The sequence below is a fragment of the Cervus elaphus genome, chromosome 12, assembly GCF_910594005.1.
Source record: "Cervus elaphus chromosome 12, mCerEla1.1, whole genome shotgun sequence".
Lineage (NCBI taxonomy): Eukaryota > Metazoa > Chordata > Mammalia > Artiodactyla > Cervidae > Cervus > Cervus elaphus.
This window is the reverse complement of record NC_057826.1, coordinates 15,573,381-15,597,952: the sequence shown is the minus strand read 5'-3', so window position 1 is coordinate 15,597,952 and position 24,572 is coordinate 15,573,381. Positions and strand designations below refer to the sequence as shown.

Sequence of the window (24,572 nt, the reverse complement as noted above, 5' to 3'; positions counted from 1 at the left end):
TTATGTTGGTTTTTACATTCGTTTTAAAAAACTATTCCTCTTCCATTTTTTTTTTTTTCATCAACAACACCACACCTGCCCTTCATAATAAAGTAGGTGACATTAGTTGAATGTCTGCTTTGTACTGGATACTGTGGTAAGTTCTTTATATGCATTATCTCTTTAACCTTATGAAGTAGAGACTTTTTTTAACAGATGAAGAAAATAGCTGAAAGCATAGGTCACTCTGCTGAGGTCACACAAATGGCAAGTGACTGCACCAGGACTCAAACCCAAATCTGACTTCCTACTCTTTCCCTCGGTGCTTTTCTGCCTCTTCTCATTTCACACAGGACTCTCACCTCTCCTTAGACTGTAGTGACTGAGCTTAACACTGCTGTAGAGTTGTAGCCAAGCCATCCGATTGTTTGGTAGTGAATTCAGATTCATCACTGAGCAGCCGCCTTAATCCCTGGAGATGCAGTGAGAGTAGATATGTTTATCATGGTGGTGGCATCCCCCATCGACTCAAAGACTGAATAATGAATTAGAAGTACAAGAAACGGATTTGGCCATCTTGTAAGGTTTTCCAGGAATGTCTTTGGCAATTCTTGATCTGGAACTCTTTGTAGATTTTGGAACACCAAGTGTCTATGTATATATGTATGTTATGTAAGTGACAGCGTTTATGAGAGGACATGACAGGAGAACTTAGTGCTAATGCAGCAGAGCTGCAGAGATTCCTTGCTTTTCCTAACCCCTTTAAAAGTGAGATTAACACTGGAACCCTTATCTCCTGCTGATTAGAATATAAGTTTCCTGAGATTCATTTTATCAGTATCTAGGAACAGGAGACGAAGGTCATGCCCTAAAACATGTTTGTGGTCATGGCTAATGATTTAATACCTGTTCAGAAGTGCCCTTGGAAGAATGGTTTAAAAGTAGCTGTTTAAGGATGATTCTTTTCTTGTTTCTTAATTGAATATATTCTCTAGTATTTATCCAGTGATGCAAATCATGTAATTAAGTACAGATCCAGCACTTTGCGTTTTCCTTTTATCTTGAGTGAAATAAATCTTGGTCCAGTGACTTTTTTTTTATTCAAGGATTGCCTTTTGTTCCAGCGATATATGGTAAAACAAGTCAAATAGGACTCACCACTATATTTTTCTATTCCAGATCATTCAGGGCTCCATGGTCAGGGGAATGAAGAGTGCATGACAGACTCAATTGATCCCATCAAATTCTGATGAGCCTTTGTATATGAATGACACAGAGAACGTTGTTCTCAAGATGCTACTGGTGTAGTTCGGAGTACAGTGTGAATACAGCTTTAGAAAAATTGATCTTCGTATCAGTGATATGAAGTGAGTCTTAACCTTTTTGGAGTGAGAGATTCCTTGGAGAACTGAATGCAAGCTACAGTTTTTCTCCTGGAAAAAATGTGCACTCAGACTTAGAAATGTACATTAATTTCAGAGGGTTCATAAATATTTCCTCCCCCTCCAGCTTGACTTGTTCATGATGCCCGGTGGACCCATGGTCTCCAAGTTGAGAACTTCTGAAAACTTTTAGGTAGTATATGGTCATTAATATCAGTAATTTGGCCAAAAGTGATTGCTCTAAATTTGTGATTATATTAGCTTCAGGCATTCTTTGTATATTTCAGTGATACAGCACCCCCTCTCCCCAGGCCATAATCTCCATGAAGGCAAGAATTTTTTTAATTAAAAAAAAAAAAAGATTATTCTATCCTCAGTTCTAAAAAGAATGCCACAGAGTGTTCAATAAATATTTGTTGGATTAATGAAATAATCTTGTGGAACCCCATCTCTAGACCTCATTGGAAGACTTAGTTATGATTTTATGGACCATGCTATAATGAGGAGACTGAGCTATGCCAAGATTATAAGCTGCACTGGGAATGCTCCGCCACTGATTTGTTCTCATGTTAAGCTATTACTAAGTCTTTGATGTTGAATTTCCATCTCCGTTTTGATAAATAAGATACTTGAAATTTGCAAACAGCCTTAGTGAATCTCGGTTTGCCTAAGTGAATCTCAACTGGAGTGTTAGCTGTTTGCTGTTTTAGTGTCATCAAAAGCATATGTAGTATATTCATAGACAAGGAATAAAATCTTTATGTTTAAGCTATTATTCGACCCATTTGAGAACTTTGCCCAAAATTTCAAGACCAGGCAGAAATCATCTCTAAAATCATGCAGGTTGATAATAGCAAGAACAACACTTATCTCTCACTCTAGTCACTGATTATTTCATTTCCCCTTATTCCAAAGCAGTCCTTCCCTTATGGTATTTTTAAAAAGAGGTAATTTGGAACCTTTAATTTCCTTGCAAGCCTTCCAGTGACATGAATCACTTTTTAACTCACTGGTGAAACTAGCTGCTAGTTGGAGACTGAGGTGTGTTTGTGAGGGTTATTTGAGACTAGATGAGACCCACTTCATTTATATAAATACTTTTGTGACTGCTGGGTAAACTCCAGGGATACAAAATGGAGTAAGATGCAGTCCTTGTCCTAAGCGAGCATGTAATTTGTGGGGCAAGATAAGTGAATAAACCTATAATTAGAATACAATGCAAAACATGGCATGAAGCTCTTCAACTCTACCATTATGCTCTTGAAACATTGTAATGGCAAGGATCCTTTATAGCTGAGGGAATTCTTCTGTGAAAAATAAATCTAACGTTGGAAAGTAAAGCACAAGGCACTAGCAACAAGATTTCAGGATCCAGCTCTACTGATGTGGTGTGAAGGACCTTCCTAGGGCTAATGGTGAAACCCAAGATAGCCTCTGATTTTTCAGCTTCCAGGTTGGAGATAATTCCTGCCTCTCCTGGCATAGCTGTATCTGTATTTGCTGCTTGTGTTTTCCCAAGCAGCAATGAGACACCTTGGAACTGTGTTAAGAAAGGTGAAAGTCTTGTGAAAATCCATAAGCCCCAGTTAGAGAAGGGTTTTTGCCACTATATTTGTAGACAAGCCATATCTGTAGAAATGTAGAACCCTGGGGCCTGCTGTAAGTGGAGAGTGTCTTGTTCTTGAGGGATTGGTGGTACATGCATGCACAGTGGTTCAGTTCGGTTCAGTTGTTCAGTCATATCCGACTCTTTGGGACCCCATGGACTGCAGTACACCAGGCCTCCCTGTCCATCACCAAACCCTGGAGCTTACTCAAACTCATGTCCATTGAGTCGGTGATGCTATCCAACCATCTCATCCTCTGTCATCCTCTTCTCCTCCCATCTTCAATCTTTCCCAGCATCAGGGTCTTTTCCAATGAGTCGGTTCTTCGCATCAGGTGGCCAAAGTATTGGAGTTTCAGCTTCAACATCTGTCCTTCCAATGAATATCAGGACTGATTTCCTTTGGGATGGACTGGTTGGATCTCTTTGCTGTCCAAGGGACTCTCAAGAGTCTTCTCCAACACCACGGTTCAAAAGCATCAGTTCTTCTGCACTCAGCTTTCTTTGTACTCCAACTCTCACATCCGTACATGACCACTGGAAAAACCGTAGCTTTGACTAGACAGATCTTTGTTGGCAAAGTAATGTCTCTGCTTTTTAATATGCTGTCTAGGTTGGTCATAGCTTTTCTCTTTCTAAAAGTATGTTTCCCAGTCCTGTGTAAGTTCTGGCTGCTCTGTGGTGGGGTTAATGGCGACCTCCTCCAAGAGGGCTTATGCCATACCCAGGTCTACTGCACCCAGAGCCCCTGCCCCTGCAGCAGTCCACTGCTGACCCATACCTCCACAGGAGATGCTCAAACACAGTTCTGTCGCAGTCTCTGTGAGGTCTCTGGGTCCAGGTGCACACGAGGTTTGTTTGAGCCCTCTGAGCGTCTCTGGCGGCACATGTGTGCACAGAAGTAGATGCTAGTTAATGTTGATATGGCAGGGGACTCAGTATCGCAGTAGACACTGGCAACTTCTTTTTTTTTTTCATTAACCTGTTTCGTCTTTTCAAATGTTTGCTAAAACCTCACTATCCTTAAATGTCAGTTTGTTTATTTCTGTTGTTCCATGGTAGATCTAGAAGTTATTGGTCATTAAACATTGACTGCAAGAGAACTATGGCTGGAATCCAGATCCCATAGCAGCTAACTTGAGAGTCAAGGGAAGGTTCCCAGAGACGATCTCCCAGGCCAAAGCGTCTCTTAATCACTGCAAGATTTTTGGCTCCAGTCTCCTGAGTAGGAATCCTAGCTTTAGTGACATGGGCCAGATGAGCCAATGTCTTCTTTTGCCTCCAGGTCTCAGGCCTAGACAGAAGCCATCTAGTCTGCCTCCTGGGCACCTTGCTCCTGGCCCACCTCCGTGTCTTGATCCTCAAACCATTTTCCTGTTGAGGGGAGGCGTGGAATGAAAAATCTAAGGAAAGGTGCATTTTCCCATGAGGTCCTAGAACAAAGCTGGCCTAAGATGCCCACGCTTGGACCTTCCCTTCTTAAATGGTGGGCAGTGCCAACTTGCCTTGCTAGTTGTTTGGGAGGATGTAATCCAAAAGAGGGCTGATTGAAAAAAAGAAAACGTGAACACATGAACTTGAGAGCTTTTATCATCATACTACAAATGCCCTTCTCCAGTTCCAAGGCCCAGTACTCTTCTTCAGCCTTGGGGCGGCGTGGGGGTGGGTGGGTGAGGAGAGACCAGCAAAGCGTGTCCTGCATGCCATCCTTATTATGTCTCGCCTGACCGTGCTGACTCTCAGCCAGACTTCCCTGCTTCCCCACAGTCCTGGCATAGCCCTACTCTGTCAGAATCTGCGAGCCATCTTACTGCTGTCTACTAGATGAAGAGGGTGGAATTCAGGGACCTCCCCAAGGTGTTCTCCTATTGGCTTCCGTCTTCCATTGCTCTAAGCTTTAGCCAAATTAGAGTGCTTTCTGTTTCTCAGAGACTCTTCCTGCTTATCTGTCTCTGCATTCTTAATCCTGCCTTATCTTTTCTCCTTGGAGCCACCACCATTCCACCAGCCCCATACCAGTCCTCCTACTTATCATTTTAGAAGACAGTTCATCATTTAGAAGGCAGTTCAACTGCCTTCTTTGAATTTCTTTAATGCCTTTATTATGGCAATTACCATATCCTGGAGGCCTTTAATATTGCTATTTGGATGTTTTTCCTCACTCGATTACCAACTCCTTCATGGCTTAAGGGCAGAGGCCACATTTTAAGAGTATGGCCACCCGTACTCTTAGGACATTACCCAAGGCTTTGCAGCAATAGAGTAAATATTTATGGACTTAAATCTTTGAGTTTTGGACTTCTTTTGACCATTCAGGACTATAGCATTTCTCAAGCATGCCTATAGAGCAACAGTGATCTAGTTAGGCCTGGCCCTGGATCCTTTTTGGATACCAAAAGGTTATGTGTCTGAGTGGGTGGCAGGTATATTCTGGGAAGCCATCAGGGCAACACCATCATATTTTAATTACAGCACTGGCAGTAGCGCTCCTTTTAGCAAACAGCAGTAACACGCAGTAACACTTGGGCGGGCCAGCCACCGGAAATTGGCCTCCCTCTGTTTCTGCTACCCGTTTTCTCAATCCATCACCTGTATTTATTCCCGCAGTAATTTAAACACCTGTCTAGATGGAATGCGTGCAATGTGTCCCTACCCCACACATTCAGATATTTGCTCACCTGCCTTATTCGGAAGGTTGGCTCTAAAATAAACAAGAGTTTTGGTACTGAAAGAAAAAACACCCTGAGGTCAGCGTGGCAACGGACATGAGGAAGGGAACAGGAGTGGAACTTCTGCAGGAGCCGCTCCGAGAGAGTGGGAGCAGAGGAAAAGGAGGGGCAGGAGGAGAGCAAGGGGGAAACATTTGCCAGCGGGCCCTAAGGCTCAGGGGGACTTGGCACGCACGCACAGGCTCGAGACTGGATTCTCCTACAGGCCGTCCTTCACTTAGAGAAAGGCAGGGGTGGAAGAATATTTAACAAGCTGATTGTTATGAGACTCAAATATCTTGGTTTAATTTTAACTCAGACGGTAAAGCGTCTGCCTGCAATGCAGGAGACCTGGGTTCGATCCCTGGGTTGGGAAGATCCCATGGAGAAGGAAATGGCAACCCACTCCAGTACTATTGCCTGGAAAATCCCATGGACAGAGGAGCCTGGTAAGCTACGGTCCACGGGGTCACAAAGAGTCAGACATGACTGAACAACTTCACTTTCATATTTTTTATATTTAATTTTATTTACTTGTTTGGGCTTTTCTCTGGTTGTGGCATCTTGGGGCTACTCTTGAGTTGGAGCATGTGGGCTTCTCATTGCAGTGGCTTCTCTTTTTGTGGAGCACGGGTTCTAGGGCATGCAGGCTTCAGTAGTTGAGGCACTTGGGCTCAGTAGTTGCGGCTCCCGGGCTCTAGAGCACAGGCTCAGCACGGGCTTAGTTGCTCCGAGGCACGTGGAATCTTCTCAGATCAGGGATCAAACCCATGTCTCATGCATTGGCAGGCGGATTCTTTATCATTCCCACCAGGGAAGCCGTTGTCAATTTATTTTTAATGACCACCATTTTTCATGGCAGCATGATAATCTAGATTTGAAGTTCCGTGAAGCTTGTTCCAAACTGTTTCATCCACTTTTGCATCCTTGACATACTTAACATTATGCATGTTAATGTTTGAACATGCAAATGACAATGAGAAATAGTAGAGCCTCAAAGTTCTGGATAGAATTGTTTTCTCTACTCCTTCCCTTTGGTTGTTTTGTGTGTTGTTCCTCACTCCATTAGGGCATTTCTGCTGGTTTTTGGACAATCCCCTGAGCTTTTACGGAGGACTAGCTTTGAAAGGTCCCTCTTTCCTGTTTTTTCCTTTCCTACCATGCCCTGTAGCAAGTGCTTCTCAAGCTTAAAGATGCACGTGAATTACCTGTGGCTCTTGTCAAATACAGATTTCTGTTCACTGGGGCTGAGATTGAGCTGAATCTGCATTTTTAACAAACTTCTGGATAATGCAAATGCCAGTCCACAGACAGAATAATAAGTTCAGGTTGAAAGTTATAAGGCAGTGAAATAACTCAGTGGTTAAAACTACAAGATCTGGAGATTTTGTATCAGGCAAAACAGGAATTGAAACTAGGGGCTTATAGATAACAATTATTTGTTCTTGAGCAAATTATTTTACCTCCTAATCTCAGTTTCCCCATCTATAAATGAGGGCAATAATTGTACCTAACAGATGCGTCTTGAAGATTGAGTTAATTGTCTAGAACAATGCCTGGCAAAAACAAAGTACTGATTAAAGTTAGCCATCATTAGTGCTAATCCAACTTTGTTGTTATTACTATTATTGTAAAGGAACCTGAAAGATTTCGTATTTGCTTAAAAATTAACTATGGCAAACACTTTAGAGATCCAAACATAGACTTGTGAAGTTCTTATAAGCAACATAGAGATGTTGATAGCCTTTATCAGTAAGACATGATCTTTAACTATCCTGTCTTCCAGACCCCTTTGCGACTGGTGGCATAAATTCATGAGTTGACCAGCCTAGATTTAGTAGCATAGTCTCTGATCATCAGCCCAGAGAAGCCAACTGGCCCAACGGTGACTGTGCTGTGCAGAGTCGCTTCAGCTGTGTCTGACTCTGTGCCGACCCCATGGACTATAGCCTGCCAGGCTCCTCTGTCCATATGATTCTCCAGGCAAGCATACTGGAGTGGGTTGCTGGACCGCCTCTACCTTAATATTAATAGCCTGATCCTCCTCACTAAAATGATGAGCCTCTGTTTTGTGACTGGTGCTGTGTCTTTATGTGCTGTGAGCCTTGTCATTAAAAAAAAAAAAAATTCTTTAGTAGTGACATGTTAACCATTTGTTGCAAATCAGGTATAATTAAATGCCATTTTCCACTTTCTCTTCATTTTATCAAAGCTGGTTTTGTTATGTTATCTGGAGAAATGCAGATGGACAGGGAAGCAAAGGGAGCCTGTGACAGGAATATTCATCGTCACTCTGTCCCTTTAAGGAAGAAACTGCCAGGTGTGAACTCTAATTGGCTTATAGAGTTTCTTAAGACCTGCCCTGCCCTTTGGTCAGCCCTATCCCTAGTCAAGACAAGGTGTAGCTAGGGCCACCAGAAGTGATGCGTGGGTCTGTTTTAGTTCAATGACTTCTTCTGCCTATTCTAGAAAAAACTGAGAAGCTAAAAGAAAGAACTAGAGATATTCGAAACTCATTTAATCTGGAGATAATTTGCTTAGACTGAACTTAGGCAGACATAAATCTGTACTCACAGGATTCAGCCAGATCTGGTCAAGGCTCTAGAGCTGTGCTGTCCGATAAGATGGCCACGGCCTTCATGTGGCTTTTAAAATTTAAGTTAAATACAGTTTACAGTCCAGTTCCTCAGTCACAGTGGTCATGTTTCAAATGCACAGTAGTCATCTGTGGCCAGTGACTACTGTACTGAACTGTGCAGTTTATAGAACATCTCCATCACAGTATGTTCTATTGGATGGTACTGTTCTAGAACAAGGATCGAAAATAGTTGTCTCCCCTGTCAGTTCTGATTAATTGGAGACAGCTGCCCGGAGGACTGTGTAAAGAAGACTCTGAGGCCATAGCTAAGTGAGCCCTAAATTATTTTATTACTCATTAGCAATGTATGTCCTGGGAAGACAGAGCTGGATGGTATGGAGGTAATTATGGCCTGGATACTGAGTGTCTTCTAGACAAAAATCACAGAAGTAAGACTTGAATATTTAGAGGGGCAAGTTGTTATTATTTAATAGAGACAGATGCCTTTTTTTTTTTTTTCTTTCTTTAGCGGGAATCCTTTGCATAGAAAGATGAGACCTTGCAAGACTTTTCTTATTCCTTACATAATCTTACATTTAAGCAGTGGTCTTTTTCTGATATCTTTCTCAAAATAAATTAAGGATGCTTTCCTTTTATGTAGAAGGAAATAATAATGGCTACCAATTCTTGGTTTATCCATGAAATATGCAGAGTGGATGTTACATGAAAAAACAAAATTCACTCTGAGTCCAAAATTAGTTTTATGTTCGTACCATCTCTTACTGTATCTGCCAAGAACAAAACTGATTGAGGATGGTTTTGTTTTGGGTTTTTTATTACTCTGTTTCTCTAATATGCTGTGGTGAAGGGTGACAAGTGGGAAATAAAATTTAAGGAAAAGGAGAAAAAGCTGGAATACTTCAGTTCAGTTCAGTCGCTCAGTCGTGTCCGACTCTGCAACCCCATGAACCGCAGCACGCCAGGCCTCCCTGTCCATCACCAACTCCCGGAGTTGACTCAGACTCATGCCCATCGAGTCGGTGATGCCATCCAGCCATCTCATCCTCTGTTGTCCCCTTCTCCTCCTGCCCCCAATCCCTCCCAGCATCAGGGTCTTTTCCAAAGAGTCAACTCTTCGCATGAGGTGGCCAAAGTATTGGAGTTTCAGCTTCAGCATCAGTCCTTCCAATGAACACCCAAGACTTATCTCCTTCAGGATTGACTGGTTGGATCTCCTTGCAGTCCAAGGGACTCTCAAGAGTCTTCTCCAACATTAGGTATAATCAATTCCTGTATAATCACTATTTTCAGAATGTGAGGTCTGTATCCGATTATATTTTCAAAAACTTCTAGTAATTGAGGACAACTGTTTCCCTATTAGTTTCAAAACTAGAAAATGTTTTTTAAAACAAGAGTACCAGTTCTGCAACTGTTATGTGACCTTGAACCAATGACTTACCATAGCTTCTCTGACCCTTAGTTTCTCCCTATCTGAGAAGGGAGTACTGGGGGAATTTCCTGACAGTTCAGTGGTTAGGACTCCCCTCTCCCACTACCAAGGGGCTGAGTTCAATGCCTGGTATAGGAACTAAAATCCCAGAAAACCATGTGGAGTGACCAAAAAAAAAAACGAGAGAGAAAAGAGAGTATCACAGGATCTACCTCTGTGAGTAATGGAGGGAGATAAAAACCTCACTTATAAGTACCTGGCACTTCTGCAAGGACTCAAATGTTAAGCCATAGGATTAGAATAAAGTATACCACATGCATTAGAGGACTTTCTCTGTTTTCGTCTTGGCCCTGCCATCTAGTCAATTTGTTACTTTTATCTAATTATTTACCTCTTAAGACTTCAGTTGCCTCTTCTGTAAAATGGGAGTAACAATAGAAACTTCTTGAAAGGCTTGCTCAGGGTTAAGTGAAATTGTGCACATCAAGATAATGCAAGGGCATCTAAGCTGTGGGCCCCCAACTCCTGGGCCACAGACCTGTAGCAGTCCATGGCCGTTAGGACCTGGGCTGCTCAGCAGGAGGTGAGCCAAGGGTCAAGTTTCATCTGTGTGTATAGCCGCTTCCCATGGCTTGCCTTACTACCTGAGCTCGGCCTTCTTTCAGATCAACAGCATCAGATTCTCATAGGCATGGATCCTAAGCCTAAAGTCAAGGCCGGATATCCTGAAATTGCCACAAAATAGAAATAAAGTGCACAGTAAATGTAATGCATTTGAATCACCCCCAAAACCCATCCCCCCTCCCCCTAGTCCAGGGAAAAACTGTCTTCCATAAAACTGGTCCCCGGTGCCCAAAAGGCTGAGTGCTGCTGAGCTAAGCCCATGGCACATGGTGAACATTCAGTAAATGTCAGCAATTATGATGAAAATGATGGTTCAGTCACCACGTTGTGTCTGACTCTTTTGACCCCATGGACTGTAGCCCCCCAGCCTCCTCTATCCTTGGAATTTCCCAGGCAAGAATACTGGAAGGGGTTGCCATTTTCTTTTCCATGGATCTTCCCGATCCAGGCAGTTTCCTGCGTTGCAGACAGATTCTTTACTGGCTGAGCCACCAGGGAAGCCGATGATGAAGACAATCATGTTTCAGTTAAAGGCAGTCTGGCCAAAAGAGAGAAAATGCACCAAGTCTAATATCTCTTCTCCTTCCCACTCACTCATGTCCAAGCCAGAAAGTTTATACTAACCATGGTAAAGTATGTACATTTTATTTTATTGCTGTCCCACTATAAATTATTAATAAGCCTTTTTTATTAGGTTTTTGGCACCACCAACTAAGACAGTAATTGGAGAAGTTGTTAGTTATCAGAAAGACCTTTCCACTTGGTAACGTCTTTATAAGCTGTAAGCTCATGTCTAATTTGAAAAGCTTAATCTTTAGGGCCGGGGAGCTTAGTGTTGGGGCAAGGGTGAGCTGAGCCCCACAGGGAGTCCGATTGTCTGAGCATCTTTGTTGCTTCTAGGTAGGGTGCAGGAAGAGGGTCAGGGCTCCTCAGAGGGGCCAGAGGGCACTGCTGTCGTCTGCTACACTGTCTTCCCCCTTTTGTCAATGTGGTCCTTCTTCTCCGCTGGTGGCAGCAGAAAGGGGTCAAAAATATTTGAGTCTTTGGTGTGAAGACACAGTCCTGGGCGGTTGTCACTTACTGAATTCTGTAACTAGGAATGAAGCACTAGACTGCTAAAAATGACTTACTTTCTTTCAGATTTAAAAAAAAATCCAGAATTATTCTATTTGTATCAAAATTGTTACACTTTTGGGACACTTTTCTTGGAATTTAAATCTCCTCATGTCACTCTTCCCTGTATCTCCCACTCAGCACCCTGCCTTCAGCCTTGAGTTCACCACCCCCCCTCTTTCAGCATCTCCTGTGCATCTTATTTGAAATGTATCTTGAATCCTCCTTTTCTGATTCCACTCTCCCCATCCACGTTTTAAGCTTATCAGCTCACACCTGTATTTTTCATATAATGTACATTTTTTTTTCTTTTGGATTATAAAAGTAATACATCCCTTTTAGGAATGTGTATCTGCATATGTGTGCATTTAAGGAAATTTGGATCTGCTCTCTGTACAGTTTCATATTGTGATTTCTTTTTTTTTTAATTCAAGACATTGGCATGTTCCTAAATCATTAAGTATTCTGCAAAAAATTCTGGTGGATACATAACATTTCCTTATCTGTTTAGAGCAAAATTTATTTAACATATTTATTTAAATACTGTTAGCCATTTAAATCTTTCCTTTTTCAACATTAAAAAGAATGCTTGTTTTCAGTTTCTATTCACAGTATAGTGTAGTGAGTAAGAACAGGGAATTTGGAGTTTCAGACAATGGTCAGATTGTAGTTCTGCCATTTATTCCTGTTTCCTTCTTTGTAAAGTGGGGATTATAGTAGTACTTGCCAATAGAATTATGAATGAGATGCATGTAATATACTTGTTTACTCAGAACTTGTCACATTTTAAGTTCTGCTAAATAGTAACTGCTATTATAATACTCACCTCATTAATGATCTGCAATTTTTTTTTGCATAGTTCCTATAACTTAGACTGTAGCATCAAAGTACAAAAATTTCGATACTTTTAATAATATGTTGGCAAGTTTACTTGTAGAAAGAGTCTACCAATGAATAGTTTCATAAATAGTGTAAGTACACATCTAATATCACCCTTTGGCATTGTTAGGTACTATATATATTTGTTTTTGGTACTATATTTTGTATTAGTATGTGTCAGTGTAACACAGAAAAGTGTTATCTTGTAATTTACATTTCTTTGACAATAGAACTGAGTAGTTTTGTTTAATTGGCTAATTATATTTGATTTTTGTAAATCATTTATTGAAGTTGGTGCCCATTTTTCTATTGCCTGTGCAACTTTTTTCTAAATCAGTGAGTTATCTAATTATTATTTATAACTAAAATGTATTGAGCATTTAGAACTTTGATATGAGGACACAGGGGTCAGAAAGGCTAAGCAGTCTGCCTAATTCTTAGAAGCTTGCCTGGCACAGAGTAAAGACTCAGTACATACTTGCGCTCTTTGTTATCAATCTTTGTGTTCTCCTGCGCCTGGCACCGTATGGCGCTTTGCACGTAGTAGGAGCGGGATAAGTGCTTGTTAACATACACTGACGCTCGCTACCCTCAGCTCTGCTCTTGGATGTGCCCGAAGTCACTCTTTAATGCCCGCCTTTGTCACAACCACTGTTTTAGCCCAGATGGGTCAGCATCGCCTGGACTCTACATGATTTCCCCAGTATGTTTTTAATGATGCTTTTCTAAAACTCTGTAAAGTCAGTTTATTTCCCTCACTTCATTTCTAGGTAACAAACCTGAATTTGGCAAGCAGCGTCATAAGCAGAAGCAGTGCTTCAACTCCCCCCACACTTCGGCCTGTCATCAGCCCCAGTGGCCCAACGTGGTCAGTACAGTCAGACCCCCAAGCTGCTGAGAGCCGCTCCACCCCTCCTGGAAGCAGGTATGTAAGGGGCATGGAGCCAGCATGTGGGTCACACAGAGGCGGCCTGTCCTGCACAAGTCATTCCCACTTTGAGTTGCCTGCACAGACACCAGGAAGACGGATGCCTCCCTCCACGTGTCCTAATCCTCTGATGCTTGGATACAGGGCCTCGTTTTACCTGTAAGACAGTTTTTGGCCAAATCGAATGAAAAGGAAATTTCTGATACAGTTTAGCCAGTTTACTTCCAGGCTGAAAGAGCAAGACTTTTTACTGCTTTTTTTTTTTTATAATTGGAGGGTAATTGCTTTACAGTGTCACATTGGTTTCTGCCTATACAACCACACACATGAATCAGCCACAAGCATACATATGTCCCCTCCCTCTTGAGCCTCCCTCCCACCCCCGACCCCTCTAGGTGGTCACAGAGCGCTGGGTTTACAGCAGCTTCTCACCAGCTGTGTGTATCACATATGGTGATGTCTGTGTCGGTGTTACTCTCTCAATTCATGCCATCCTCCCTTCCCCCCGCTGTGTCTGCAAGTCTGTTCTCTATGTCTGCATCTTTATTCCTGCCCTGCAAATAGCTTCATCTGTTCCATTTTTCTAAATTCCATATATGCATTAATATATGATACGTGTTTTTCTCTTTCTTCACTCTGTATAACAGGCTCTAGGTTTGTCCACCTCACTAGAACTGACTCAGATTCATTCCTTTTTATAGTTGAGTGATATTCCACTTGTATATGTACCACAACTTCTTTATCAATTTATCTGTCAGTGGAGATCTTGGTTACTTCCATGTCCTAGCTATTGTAAATAGTGGTGCAGTGAACTTTGGGGGGCATATGTGTCTTTTTGAATTATGGTTTTCTCAGAGTATATGGGCTTCCTAGGTGGTGCTAGTGGTAAAGAATCCACCTGCCAGTGTAGGAGACACAGAAGACATGGGTTTGATCCCTGGGTTGAAAAGGTCCCTGGAGCAGAAAGTGGCAACCCACTTGCGTATTCTTGCCTGGAAAGTTCCATGGACAGAGGAGCCTGGTGGGATACAGTCTGTGGGGTCACAGAGTTGGATGTGACTGAGCACACACGCTCCGGGTATATGACCAGTGGTGGGATTGCTCGGTCGTATGGTAGTTTTATTCCTGGTTTTTTTTTCAAGAAGTCTCTGTACTGTCCTCCATAGGGGCTGTACCAATTTTCATTTCCACCAACTGTGCAAGAGGGAGGGTTCCCTTTTCTCCACATCCTCTCCAGCACTTTTTTGTTTGTAGATATTTTGATGATGGTGGCCATTCTGACCAGTGTGAGGTGATACCTTGTAGTTTTGATTTGCATTTCTCTAATAATGAGCAGTGTTGAGCATTTTTTCATGTGTGTGTTAGCTATCTGTGAGTCTTCTTTGGAGAAATGGCTGTTTAGGTCTTCTGTCCATTTTTCTGATTAGGTTGTTTTTCTGATATTGAGCTGCTTGTATATTTTGGAGATTAATCCTTTGTCAGTTGCTTCATTTGCAGTTATTTTCTCCCATTCTGAAGGTTGTCTTTTCACCTTGTTTTTGGCTTCCTTTGCAAAAGCTTTTAAGTTCAACTAGGTCCCATTTGTTTTTATTTCCATTACTCTTGCAGTGTATGTCAAAGAGTATTCTGCCTATGTGTTCATCTAAGTTTTATGGTTTCTGGTCTTACATTTAGGTCTTTAATCCATTTTGAGTTTATTTTTGTGTGTGGTGGTAGGAAATGTTCTATATTCATTCTTTTATACATTACTGTCCAGTTTTGCCAATACCACTTATTGAAGAGACTGTCCTTTTTCCATTGCATATTCTTGCCTCCTTTGTCAAAAATAGGGTGCCCGTGGGTGCGTGGGTTTATCTCTGGGCTTTCTATCTTGTTCCATTAATCTGTATATCTGTTTTTGTGCCAGTACCATACTGCCTTGATGACTATAACTTTGTAGTATAGCCTGAAGTCATGAAGGTTGATTTCTCTACCTGCATTTTTCTTAAGATTGCTTTGACTATTCGGGGTCTTACAAATTGTGAAATATTTTGTTCTAGTTCTGTGAAAAATGCCATTGGCAATTTGATAGGAATTGCATTGAATCTGTAGATTGCTTGGGTAGTAGAGTCATTTTCATAATTTTGATTCTTCGAATCCAAGAACATGCTATATCTCTTCATCTGTTTGTGTTGTCTTTGATTTCTTTCATGAGTATCTTATAGTTTTCTGTATGTAGGTCCTTTGTCTCTTTGGGTAGGTTTATTTCTAGGTATTGTACTCTTTTGGTTGCAATGGTGAATGGGATTGAGTCCTTAATTTCTCTTTCTGATTCTTTGTTGTTAGTGTATAGGAATACAAAGGATTTCTCTGTGTTGATTTTATATCCTGCTACTTTACTAAATTCATTAATTAACTCTAGTAATTTTCTGATAGGATCTTTAGTATCTTTCTATGTGTAAGTATCATGTTATCTGCAAACAATGAGAATTTTACGTCTTTTTTCCCAATCTGGATTCATTTTGTTTCCTTTTTTTCAGTGATTGCCATGGCTAGGACTTTGAAAACTATGTTGAATAATAGTGGTGAGAGTGGGCACCCTTGTCTTGTTTCTGTTCTTGGAGGATGTGCTTTCAGTTTTTTTACCATTGAGGATAATGTTTGCTGTGGATTTGCCATACATGGCCTTTATTATGTTGAGGTAGGTTCCTTCTTTGAAGAGTTTTTATCATAAATGTGTGTTGACTTTTGTTCAGAACTTTTTCTGCATCTGTTGAGATTATCATATGATTTTTATCTTTCAGTTGGTTAATATGGTGATCAATATATTCAAATATATGATTTGCATATATTGAAGAATCATTGCATCTTTGGGGTAAACCCCTCTTGATCATAGTGTATGATCCTTTTAATGTGTTGTTGGATTCTCTTTGCTAGAATTTTGTAGGATTTTTGCATCTATGTTCATCAGTGATACTGGTCTATAATTTTCTTTTTTTGTGATGTGGCCTTCTCAGATTTTGGTATCAGGGTGATCGTGGCCTCATAGAATGAGTGTTCCTCACTGTGCAGTTTTCTGGAAGAGTTTGAGAAGGTTAGACATTAGCTGTTCTCTAAATGTTTAATTAGCTTCCCAGGTGGCGCTTGTGGTAAAGAACCTGTCTGCCAATGCAGGAAACATAAGAGATGCCAGTTCGATCCCTGGGTTGGGAAGATCACCTGGAGAAGGGAATGGCAACCCACTCCAGTGTTCTTGCCTGGAGAATCACCATTGACAGAGGAGCCTGGTGGGCTACAGGTCCATAGGGCTGCAAAAAGTTGGACACAACTGAATTAACTGAGCATGCAACCATTTGACAGAATTCACCTGTGAAGCCATCTGGCCCTGGACTTTTGTTTTTTGGGAGATTTTTGATCACAGTTTTGATTTCAGTGCTTCTGATTGATCTGTTCGTAATTTCTATTTTTTCCTGGTTCAGCCTTGGAAGGTTGAACTTTTCCAAGAATTTGTCCATTTCTTCCAGGTTGTCTGTTTTATTGGCATATCAGTTCAGTTCAGTTGCTCAGTCATGTCCAACTCTTTGCGACCCCATGGACTGCAGCACGCCAGGCTTCCCTGTCTATCACCAACTCCCGGAGCCTACTCAAACTCATGTCCATTGCATCGGTGATACCATCCGAACATCTCATCCTCTTCCTCTGTCACGCCCTTCTCCTCCCATCTTCAATCTTTCCCAGCATCAGGGTCTTTTCCAATGAGTTGGTTCTTTGCATCAGGTGGCCAAAGTATTGGAGTTTCAGCTTCAGCATCAGTCCTTCCAATGAATATTCAGGACTGATTTCCTTTAGGATGGACTGGTTGGATCTCCTTGCAGTCCAAGGGACTCTCAAGAGTCTTCTCCAACACCACAGTTCAAAAACATCACTTCTTCAGCACTCAGCTTTCTTTATAGTCCAACTCTCACATCCATACATGACTACTGGAAAAACCATAGCTTTGACTAGACGGGCCTTTGTTGGTAAAGTAATGTCTCTGCTTTTTAATATGCTGTCTAGGTTGGTCATAACTTTCCTTCCAAGGAGCCAAGCATCTTTTAATTTCACAGCTGCAGTCACTATCTGCAGTGATTTTGGAGCCCCCAAAAATAATGTCTGTCACTGTTTCCATTGTTTCCCCACCTATTTGCCATGAAGTGATGGGACCAGATGCCATGATCTTAGTTTTTTGAATGTTGAGTTTTAAGCCAGCTTTTTCACTCTCCTCTTTCACTTTCATCAAGAGACTCTTTAGTTCTTCTTTGCTTTCTGCCATAAGGGTCGTGTCATCTGCATATCTGAGGTTGTTGATATTTCTCCTGGCAATCTTGATTCCAACTCATTCTTCATCCAGCCTGCTGCTTGTAGGAGTCTCTTCTGATCCTTTGTATTTCTACATTGCCTGTTGTCACCTCTTCTTTTATCACTTATAATTTTGTTGATTTGAGTCTCCTCCCTTTTTTTCTTGATGAGTCTGGCTAATGTTTTGACAATTCTGTTTATCTTCTCAAAGAACCAGCTTTTAGTTTTATTGATCTTTGAGTTGTTTCCTTTTTTTTTTTTCCATTTATTTCTGCTCTGATGTTTATGATTTCTTTCCTTCTACCAACTTTGGGGTTTGTTTGGTTTTTTTGGGGGGGGGGTTCATCTTTTTCCAATTGCTTTAGGTGTAAGGTTAGGTTATCTGTTAGATATCTTGTTTCTTAAGGTAAGATTCTATTACTATAAACTTCCCTCTTAGAACTGCTTTTGTTGCATCCCATAGGTTTTGGGACAGCATGCTTTTGTTGTCATGTGTTTCTAGGTCTTTTTTTATTTCTTTAGTAACCTATTGGTTATTTAGAAGTGTATTGTTTAACCTTCATGTATTTGTGTTTTTCACAGTTTTTTTTCCTGTAATTTATATCTAGTCTCATTGTGTTGTGGTCAGAAAGGTGCTTGATACAATTTCAATTTTCTTAAGTTTATCAAGGCTTGATTTGTGACACAATATATGATCTATCCTGGAGAATGTTTGTTCCTTGTGCACTTGAGAAGAAAATGTCTTCTGCACCTGGATGGAATGTCCTGAAGATGTCAGTTAGGTACATTTTGTCTAAAGTATCATTTAAGGCTTGTGTTTCCGTATTAATTTTCTGTCTTGATGATTTGTCTATTAGTATAAGTGGAGTGTTAAAGTCCCCTACTATTATTGTGTTACTGTCGATTTCCCCTTTAATGTCTGCTAACAGTGTTTGCCTTAAGTATTGAGGTGCTCCTTTGTTGGGTGAATAAATATTTACAATTGTTACGTTTCCTTGATCCCTTGATCGTTATGTAATGTCTTTCTTTATCTCTTGTAATATTCTTTATTTTAAAGTCTGTTTTGTCTGATATGAGAATTGCTACTCTGGCTCTTTTTATTTCCATTTGCATGCAATATCTTTCTCTGTCCTCTGATTTTTCAGTCTGTATGTGTCCTCGGTCCGAGGTGGGTCCCCGGTAGGCAGCATGTATGTGGGTCTTGTTTTTGTATCCATTCAGCAACTCTGTGTCTTCTGGTTGGAATGTTTGATTCATTTATATTTAAAATAACTATTGATATATATGTTCCTATTGGTATTTTCTTAATTGTTTTGGGTTTGTTTTTGTAAGCCTTTTCCTTCTCTTGTGTTTCCTGCCTATAGAATTTCCATTAGCATTTATTGTAAAGCTTTTTTGGTGGTGCTAAATTCTCTAAACTTTTGCTTGTCTATAAATCTTTTGATTTCTCCATCAATTTTGAATGAGATCCGTACTTAGTAATCTTAGTTGTAGATTTTTCCGTTTCATTACTTTAAATATATCTTGCCATTCCTTTCTGGCCTACAGAGTTTCTGCTGAAAGATCAACTGTTAACCTTATGGAATTTCTCTTATATGTTACTTGTTGTCTTTCCCTTGCTGCTTTCCCTTTTTGTTTAATTTTTGTTAGTTTGATAAATATGTGTTTTGGCATGTTTCTTCTTGGGTTTATCCTGTATGGCACTCTCTGCATTTCTTGGACTTCATTATTTCCTTTCCCACGTTAGGGAAGTTTTCAAATATAATCTCTTCAAAAATGTCAGACCCTTCCTTTTTCTGTTCTTCTCCGTATAATTCAAATGTTGGTACATTTAGTATTGTCCCAGAAGTCTCTGAGACTATCAGTTCTTTTCGTTCTTTTTTTTCTTTATTCTTCTCTTAAGCAATGATTCCTACCATTATACCTTCCAGCTCACTTATCTGTTCTGCCTCAATTATTCTGCTATTGATTCCTTCTAGAGTATTTTTAATTTCACTAATTGTGTTGTTTATTACTGTTACTTATTTTTTATTTCTTTTAGTTCCTTGTGAAATGTGTTAAATGATTCTTGGCCTTTTCTCCATTCTGTTTTCAAAATTTTGGATCATCTTTGAAAAGTAAAAGTGAAAGTCTCTCAGTTGTGTCCAACTCTTTTTGATCCCATGGACTGTACAGTCTATGGAGTTTCTCCAGACCAGAATACTAGAGTGGGTAGCCTTTCCCTTCTCCAGGGGATCTTCCCAACCCAGGGATCAAACCCAGGTCTCCCACATTGCAGGTGGATCCTTTACCTTCTTAGCCACCAGGAAGCCCAAGGATACTGGAGTGGGTAGCCTATCTCTTCTCTAGCAGATCTTCTTCCCAGGAATCAAACCGAGGTCTCCTGCTTTGCAGGCGGATTCTTTACCAACTGAGATATCAGGAAAGCCCTGGATCATCATTACTGTCATTATTCTGAATTCTTTTTCAAGTAGTTTGCCTATTTCCTCTTTGTTTATTTGGTCTTGTTCCTTCATCTGCACAATATTTCTCTGTCTTTTCATTTTGTGTAAAATACTGTGTTTGAGGTCTACTTTCCTTAGGGTATAGGGTCATAGTTCCTCTTGCTTTTCATCTCATGGGTGAGGTTGGTCCAGTGTCTTGAGTAGGCTTCATGTTTGAAGGGACTTGTGCCTGCATTCTGGTGGGAGGAAGTGAGTTTTTTCCCTCTGATGGGCAGGACCATGTGAGCTGGTGTATTTTGGGGTGTCTGTGGGAAGCCTGTCTGCTGATGATTGGGTTGTGTTTTTGTTTTGCTTGTTGTTGGGTAAGGTATCCTATGCTGGGTGCTGCAGGCAATCGGGTGTTGCTGAGTCTTGATATAGGTGGAGGCGTCTGTGGGAGTTCTCACTGATGAATACTCCCTGGGGTCAGGAGTTCTCTAGTGTCCTGTACTCAACACTCCCACTCCAGAGGCTCAGGCCTTACTTCTGGTCAGGCAACCAAGATCTCACAAGCTGTTTGTTATGCCAGTGCTGCTGCTGCTGCTAAGTCACTTCAGTCCTGTCCGACTCTGTGCGACCCCATAGATGGCAACCCACCAGGCTGCTCTGTCCCTGGGATTCTCCAGGCAAGAATACTGTAATAAAAGGGATTAAAACAAACAAAAACCCAAGAGACTAAAAATGAACCCCAGACAAATGGTAAAAGCAAAGTTAAACAAATAAAAACAAAAACAAAGGAACATATACACACAACACATACCACACACACATGAAACCAAAATATACCAAAGAAAATAAAGTTCAAGAGAGTGACCTGGCAAACAAAGGAAACCAAAAATAATATCAACCAATTAAAAACAAAACTAACTAAAACAATAAGCAGAAGACAAGACCAAAGCAGAGTGTCAACTGAGGAATAAAGCAAAGAAAACAAAAGAAACAAACATGGTGAAAAAAGAAAAACAAATAGAAAAGCAAAGTTAAGTCAAAATATATAAAAAAGATACATACATATTAAAGTAAAACTTCAACAAGAAAAACAGCAACAACAACAAAAAAACACAAAAAGCTAAAATAGAAGTTCAGTTATAGAAGTAGAAATATATAAAAGAAATAAAAAATGTGTTAAAAAAGAGATAATAATAACCACAGAAACAGAAATAAAAGAATATTCAGAACCCACTATAGATGGAATAAAAATATAAGAATAATAATAACTATTTTTCTCAGGTCTCAGCTGTCAGCATCCTCACCCCCGACCCCACCTCACTGCTTGAGCCACACCCCACCTTCGCATTCTTAGGAGGCCCTTCAGTACTCAGGAGGGCTGGCCTCCGGACCTGCTGTGGGGACAGGTCAGATTCTAATCTGGCCCTAATCCTACGTGTGCTTGCCTCCAATGTCCAGAGCTGCCAGAGCTAGAGAATTTTCTTTTGTAGGAGTACTCATTACCCTTTTATATATTCCATAGACAGAGAGTTTACCTAGTTGTTCTCGTGGGTTTAATTTACAGTTTATACAGCTTTTAGAAAGTTTTTTGATCCTCTTCCTTAGTCACTCCATCCCTGGAGCTTAATTGTGGTTTTATTCCCACCTCTGCATGTGGGTCATCCACAGGAGTTTGCTTCTGAGGCTGCCCTGGAGGCCTTGAGTCTGCCCCAGTGAGGATCAGGCCTGGAGGTGGCGCAGCTGCTTGGGTCGCATGGACCCCGGCAGGACCAGGTGCATAGGGAAGCCAGTGCCCATGGGTGCAGGAGATATGGTGCTATTGGGATTGTTTTCTAGCCTCTGGCAGCTCTGCCCCAATGAGGGCCGAGCATGGAGGTAGTCTAGCTGCTTGGATCGCAGGGATCCCAGTGGCATATACTGTGTTTAATCCTTGCTCATAGTCAACATTTTCATGTATTGACTTATGATATTTTCTCCTTGTCTCCTAATTCTTTTTTATACCTTCTACTACGCTGTGTTTCAATAATTTTGGACTCTTTTTCTTTTGAAAAAGAGTTTTATGTATTTTTATGTAGCTTGTCTAATTAAACTCAGACTCTCTGGACAATGTTCATTTGGAAAGTGGGAAGGAAATTCCCTCTATGTAGTTGAGCAAAATGGGGGAGGATAAAATGCAAATAAATTCTGGCCATAAAGTCAGCAACTTCTACTTTAAAAAAGAAACCACTCTATTGAAATCTAGTCTCCGTCTGTATTTTAAGTCCTCCTGTATAAAAAAAAAAGAAACAGATTCGCAGTCCATCTTGGCTCTAATGGCTATTAAATATGGGTTTAATTGTATCTGTCCCTGAGTCAGATGACCTAGAGGGTAATGTGACTGTTACGACGAAGTATTCCAACCAGCTGAGAGATGTTGTTCCCTCCAAATAAAGAGGCTCTCCTTCAAGTGTCCCACCGGGTCCCCACCCCCAGGCCAGCACATCAGCCCCTGCCAGCCAGCCACCTCTCTGGATGCTCCCCTGCCCTGAGGAGCAGTGACCGGAAGGCTCAGGCATGGAGGAAATACCTAATTGTTGTCCAGGTGTCTGTTGCCATTAGAATGATGACTTAAGGAACTAATTTGGGAAGCAGAGCCTCTGCCCAGGAAGCAAGATAAACATAAGCACATTACATCATGCTCTGGTATAGTGTCTTTCATACCAGTGATCATTGTGGTCAAGGATGAAAAGAAGCATCTTGGTTCAGAATTAGGAAGTGTTGAAGACCACGAGGCAGGACTTTTGAAGATAGGCCATCCTCCCACATGCTTCTCTTCACAGAAGAAGTCTCTCCTTTGGTGATTTACAGTTACAGAGTAATCACATTCCTAAAACATAAGTCGTAAAAAAGAAATTCTGTTTATGCCACAGAGCTTTATTTTCCATATAAAATATTTCCAAATATTCCATTTTCATTTTACAGTCTGAACCTTGTTTCTATGGAAAACATTTTCTCCAGTCTTGGATATATTGTCTTTATCCAGGACTGCAGTTGTTTTCCATGTGATAAACAATGTCAAGACTGTACATTTTGGTCAGACACAGCACGCGGGATCAGATCCTCAACCAAGGATTGGGAATTCCATGCCCCTTGCAGTGGGAGCACAGATTCTTACTCACTGGACCACCAAAGAAAGTCCTGAGTTTTTGCATTTTTTATAGTTTATATTTGGAATAAACAATTATGGCTGGGTTTAGAGCCTTCTCTTGGTGACACCTGCTAATGCTGAGACACAGAACAATGGAGGGATCCGTCCAGGTCAGAGGAGGACCTAGGGCACAGCGCTGTGAGTGGCCTGCTCCCAGCGAGGCTGCGCTCGTGGGCTGTGGTAGAAATGGCACACGATACAGTCAGTGTCACAACCGCTGGCACCAGAAATAACCCCTGCAGAGTTCCCTGGTCTTTCCCTTTGGGGGTTAGTTGTACCATAATATCCCTGTCTTCACCTCTTCTTCAAGTTCGAGGTCAGTTTCTAGGCCCCATTCTAGCAGGGTAGCCCTAGAAAATCTTCCCCTACCCCCAAACTACCTCTGGTTGCCAGGATAGCCTGGACGCTCAGCTTGTGAGGTCTAATTCCGTGGGGAATTCCCAGAGATAGCCACTCAGAAGCAGCCCTAAGTGAATTCTCATGAGGTCCTTCCAGAACTGGCAATGACGTGGGCCCCAGCCAGACCTCCCTCAAGCATTCTGCTCTGTTCCAGGCCTCAGTTTCTTTATTTACCTGGTAAGTCACTGTTTTGTGAATATTTATTTAATTTCTTATTGTTCCTTCCTTAGTAGTAAGGGTGACTAAGTTTAATGAATAAAAGCTTAGTAGCTTAGAGTTGTGTTTTATTACTGGTTTTGACACTAAGTGACCCTAAACTATTCATTTAATCTTTTTATTGGATAAGCATACTTACACATAAACTGGCCTGTTTTTGAGAGCTTTTAGGTTGTCCTTAAACCACTTTGATCTCCCTGGAAGTGGGTGCTAAGTAAATAAAAGGTGCTCTTACGTGTCCATCCACAAAAGCATCGGTGGATTCCAGTGCTGATAAACTCTCATAATTCACTCGACCAGGGGCTGCCCTGTAAACAGTGAAAAGACGTAAAGAGATCCACTGCTGGCTGTACTTTTCATCTGCATATTGGAGGATTCAATGACTTGGTAGCCACAGGAATGAAAACTAGTGACTCACAAGAGCTCTGCAAATAGTGTTATTTTTCATTTCCCTGTGGTGTTGCTATTGTTCTCAATTTTATGGATCACACAAGTTTTCACCAGACAACCTTGTTCTTCCCCCGCTGTTTTGAAACCATCCCAAGTATAGCCCAGGGCTGTCGTCTCCCATTGGGTCAGTGTGAGCTCAGCCCAGCTCCTCAAATCCCTCGGTTCCTCTGGTCTGTCTGGAGTCCCTCTTGGAGCTTTGTTGTGGGAGAGGAAGGCAGAGAGCCCACGCCTTGCCCAGACAGTCTGAGGCCTGGCCATGGAGCTTGCAGTTCCCTAGACACTCGGAGTTGGACTTGGCCAGCCATTCCTCTGTTGTTACTTTTC

The 24,572-nt window shown here is 41.3% G+C and overlaps 1 protein-coding gene across 14 annotated transcripts in view; it reads left to right on the top strand.

Annotated features, from left to right (window-relative positions):
- Positions 1-24,572, top strand: part of TTLL5 (tubulin tyrosine ligase like 5) — a 307,882-nt gene that overhangs the window by 140,874 nt on the left and 142,436 nt on the right. For all 14 annotated transcript variants that reach the window (XM_043920806.1, XM_043920805.1, XM_043920814.1 and 11 more), the window contains one exon: positions 13,090-13,244. In XM_043920806.1, the coding sequence (XP_043776741.1) occupies positions 13,090-13,244 (155 nt within the window). The remainder of the gene's footprint in view (positions 1-13,089; positions 13,245-24,572) is intronic.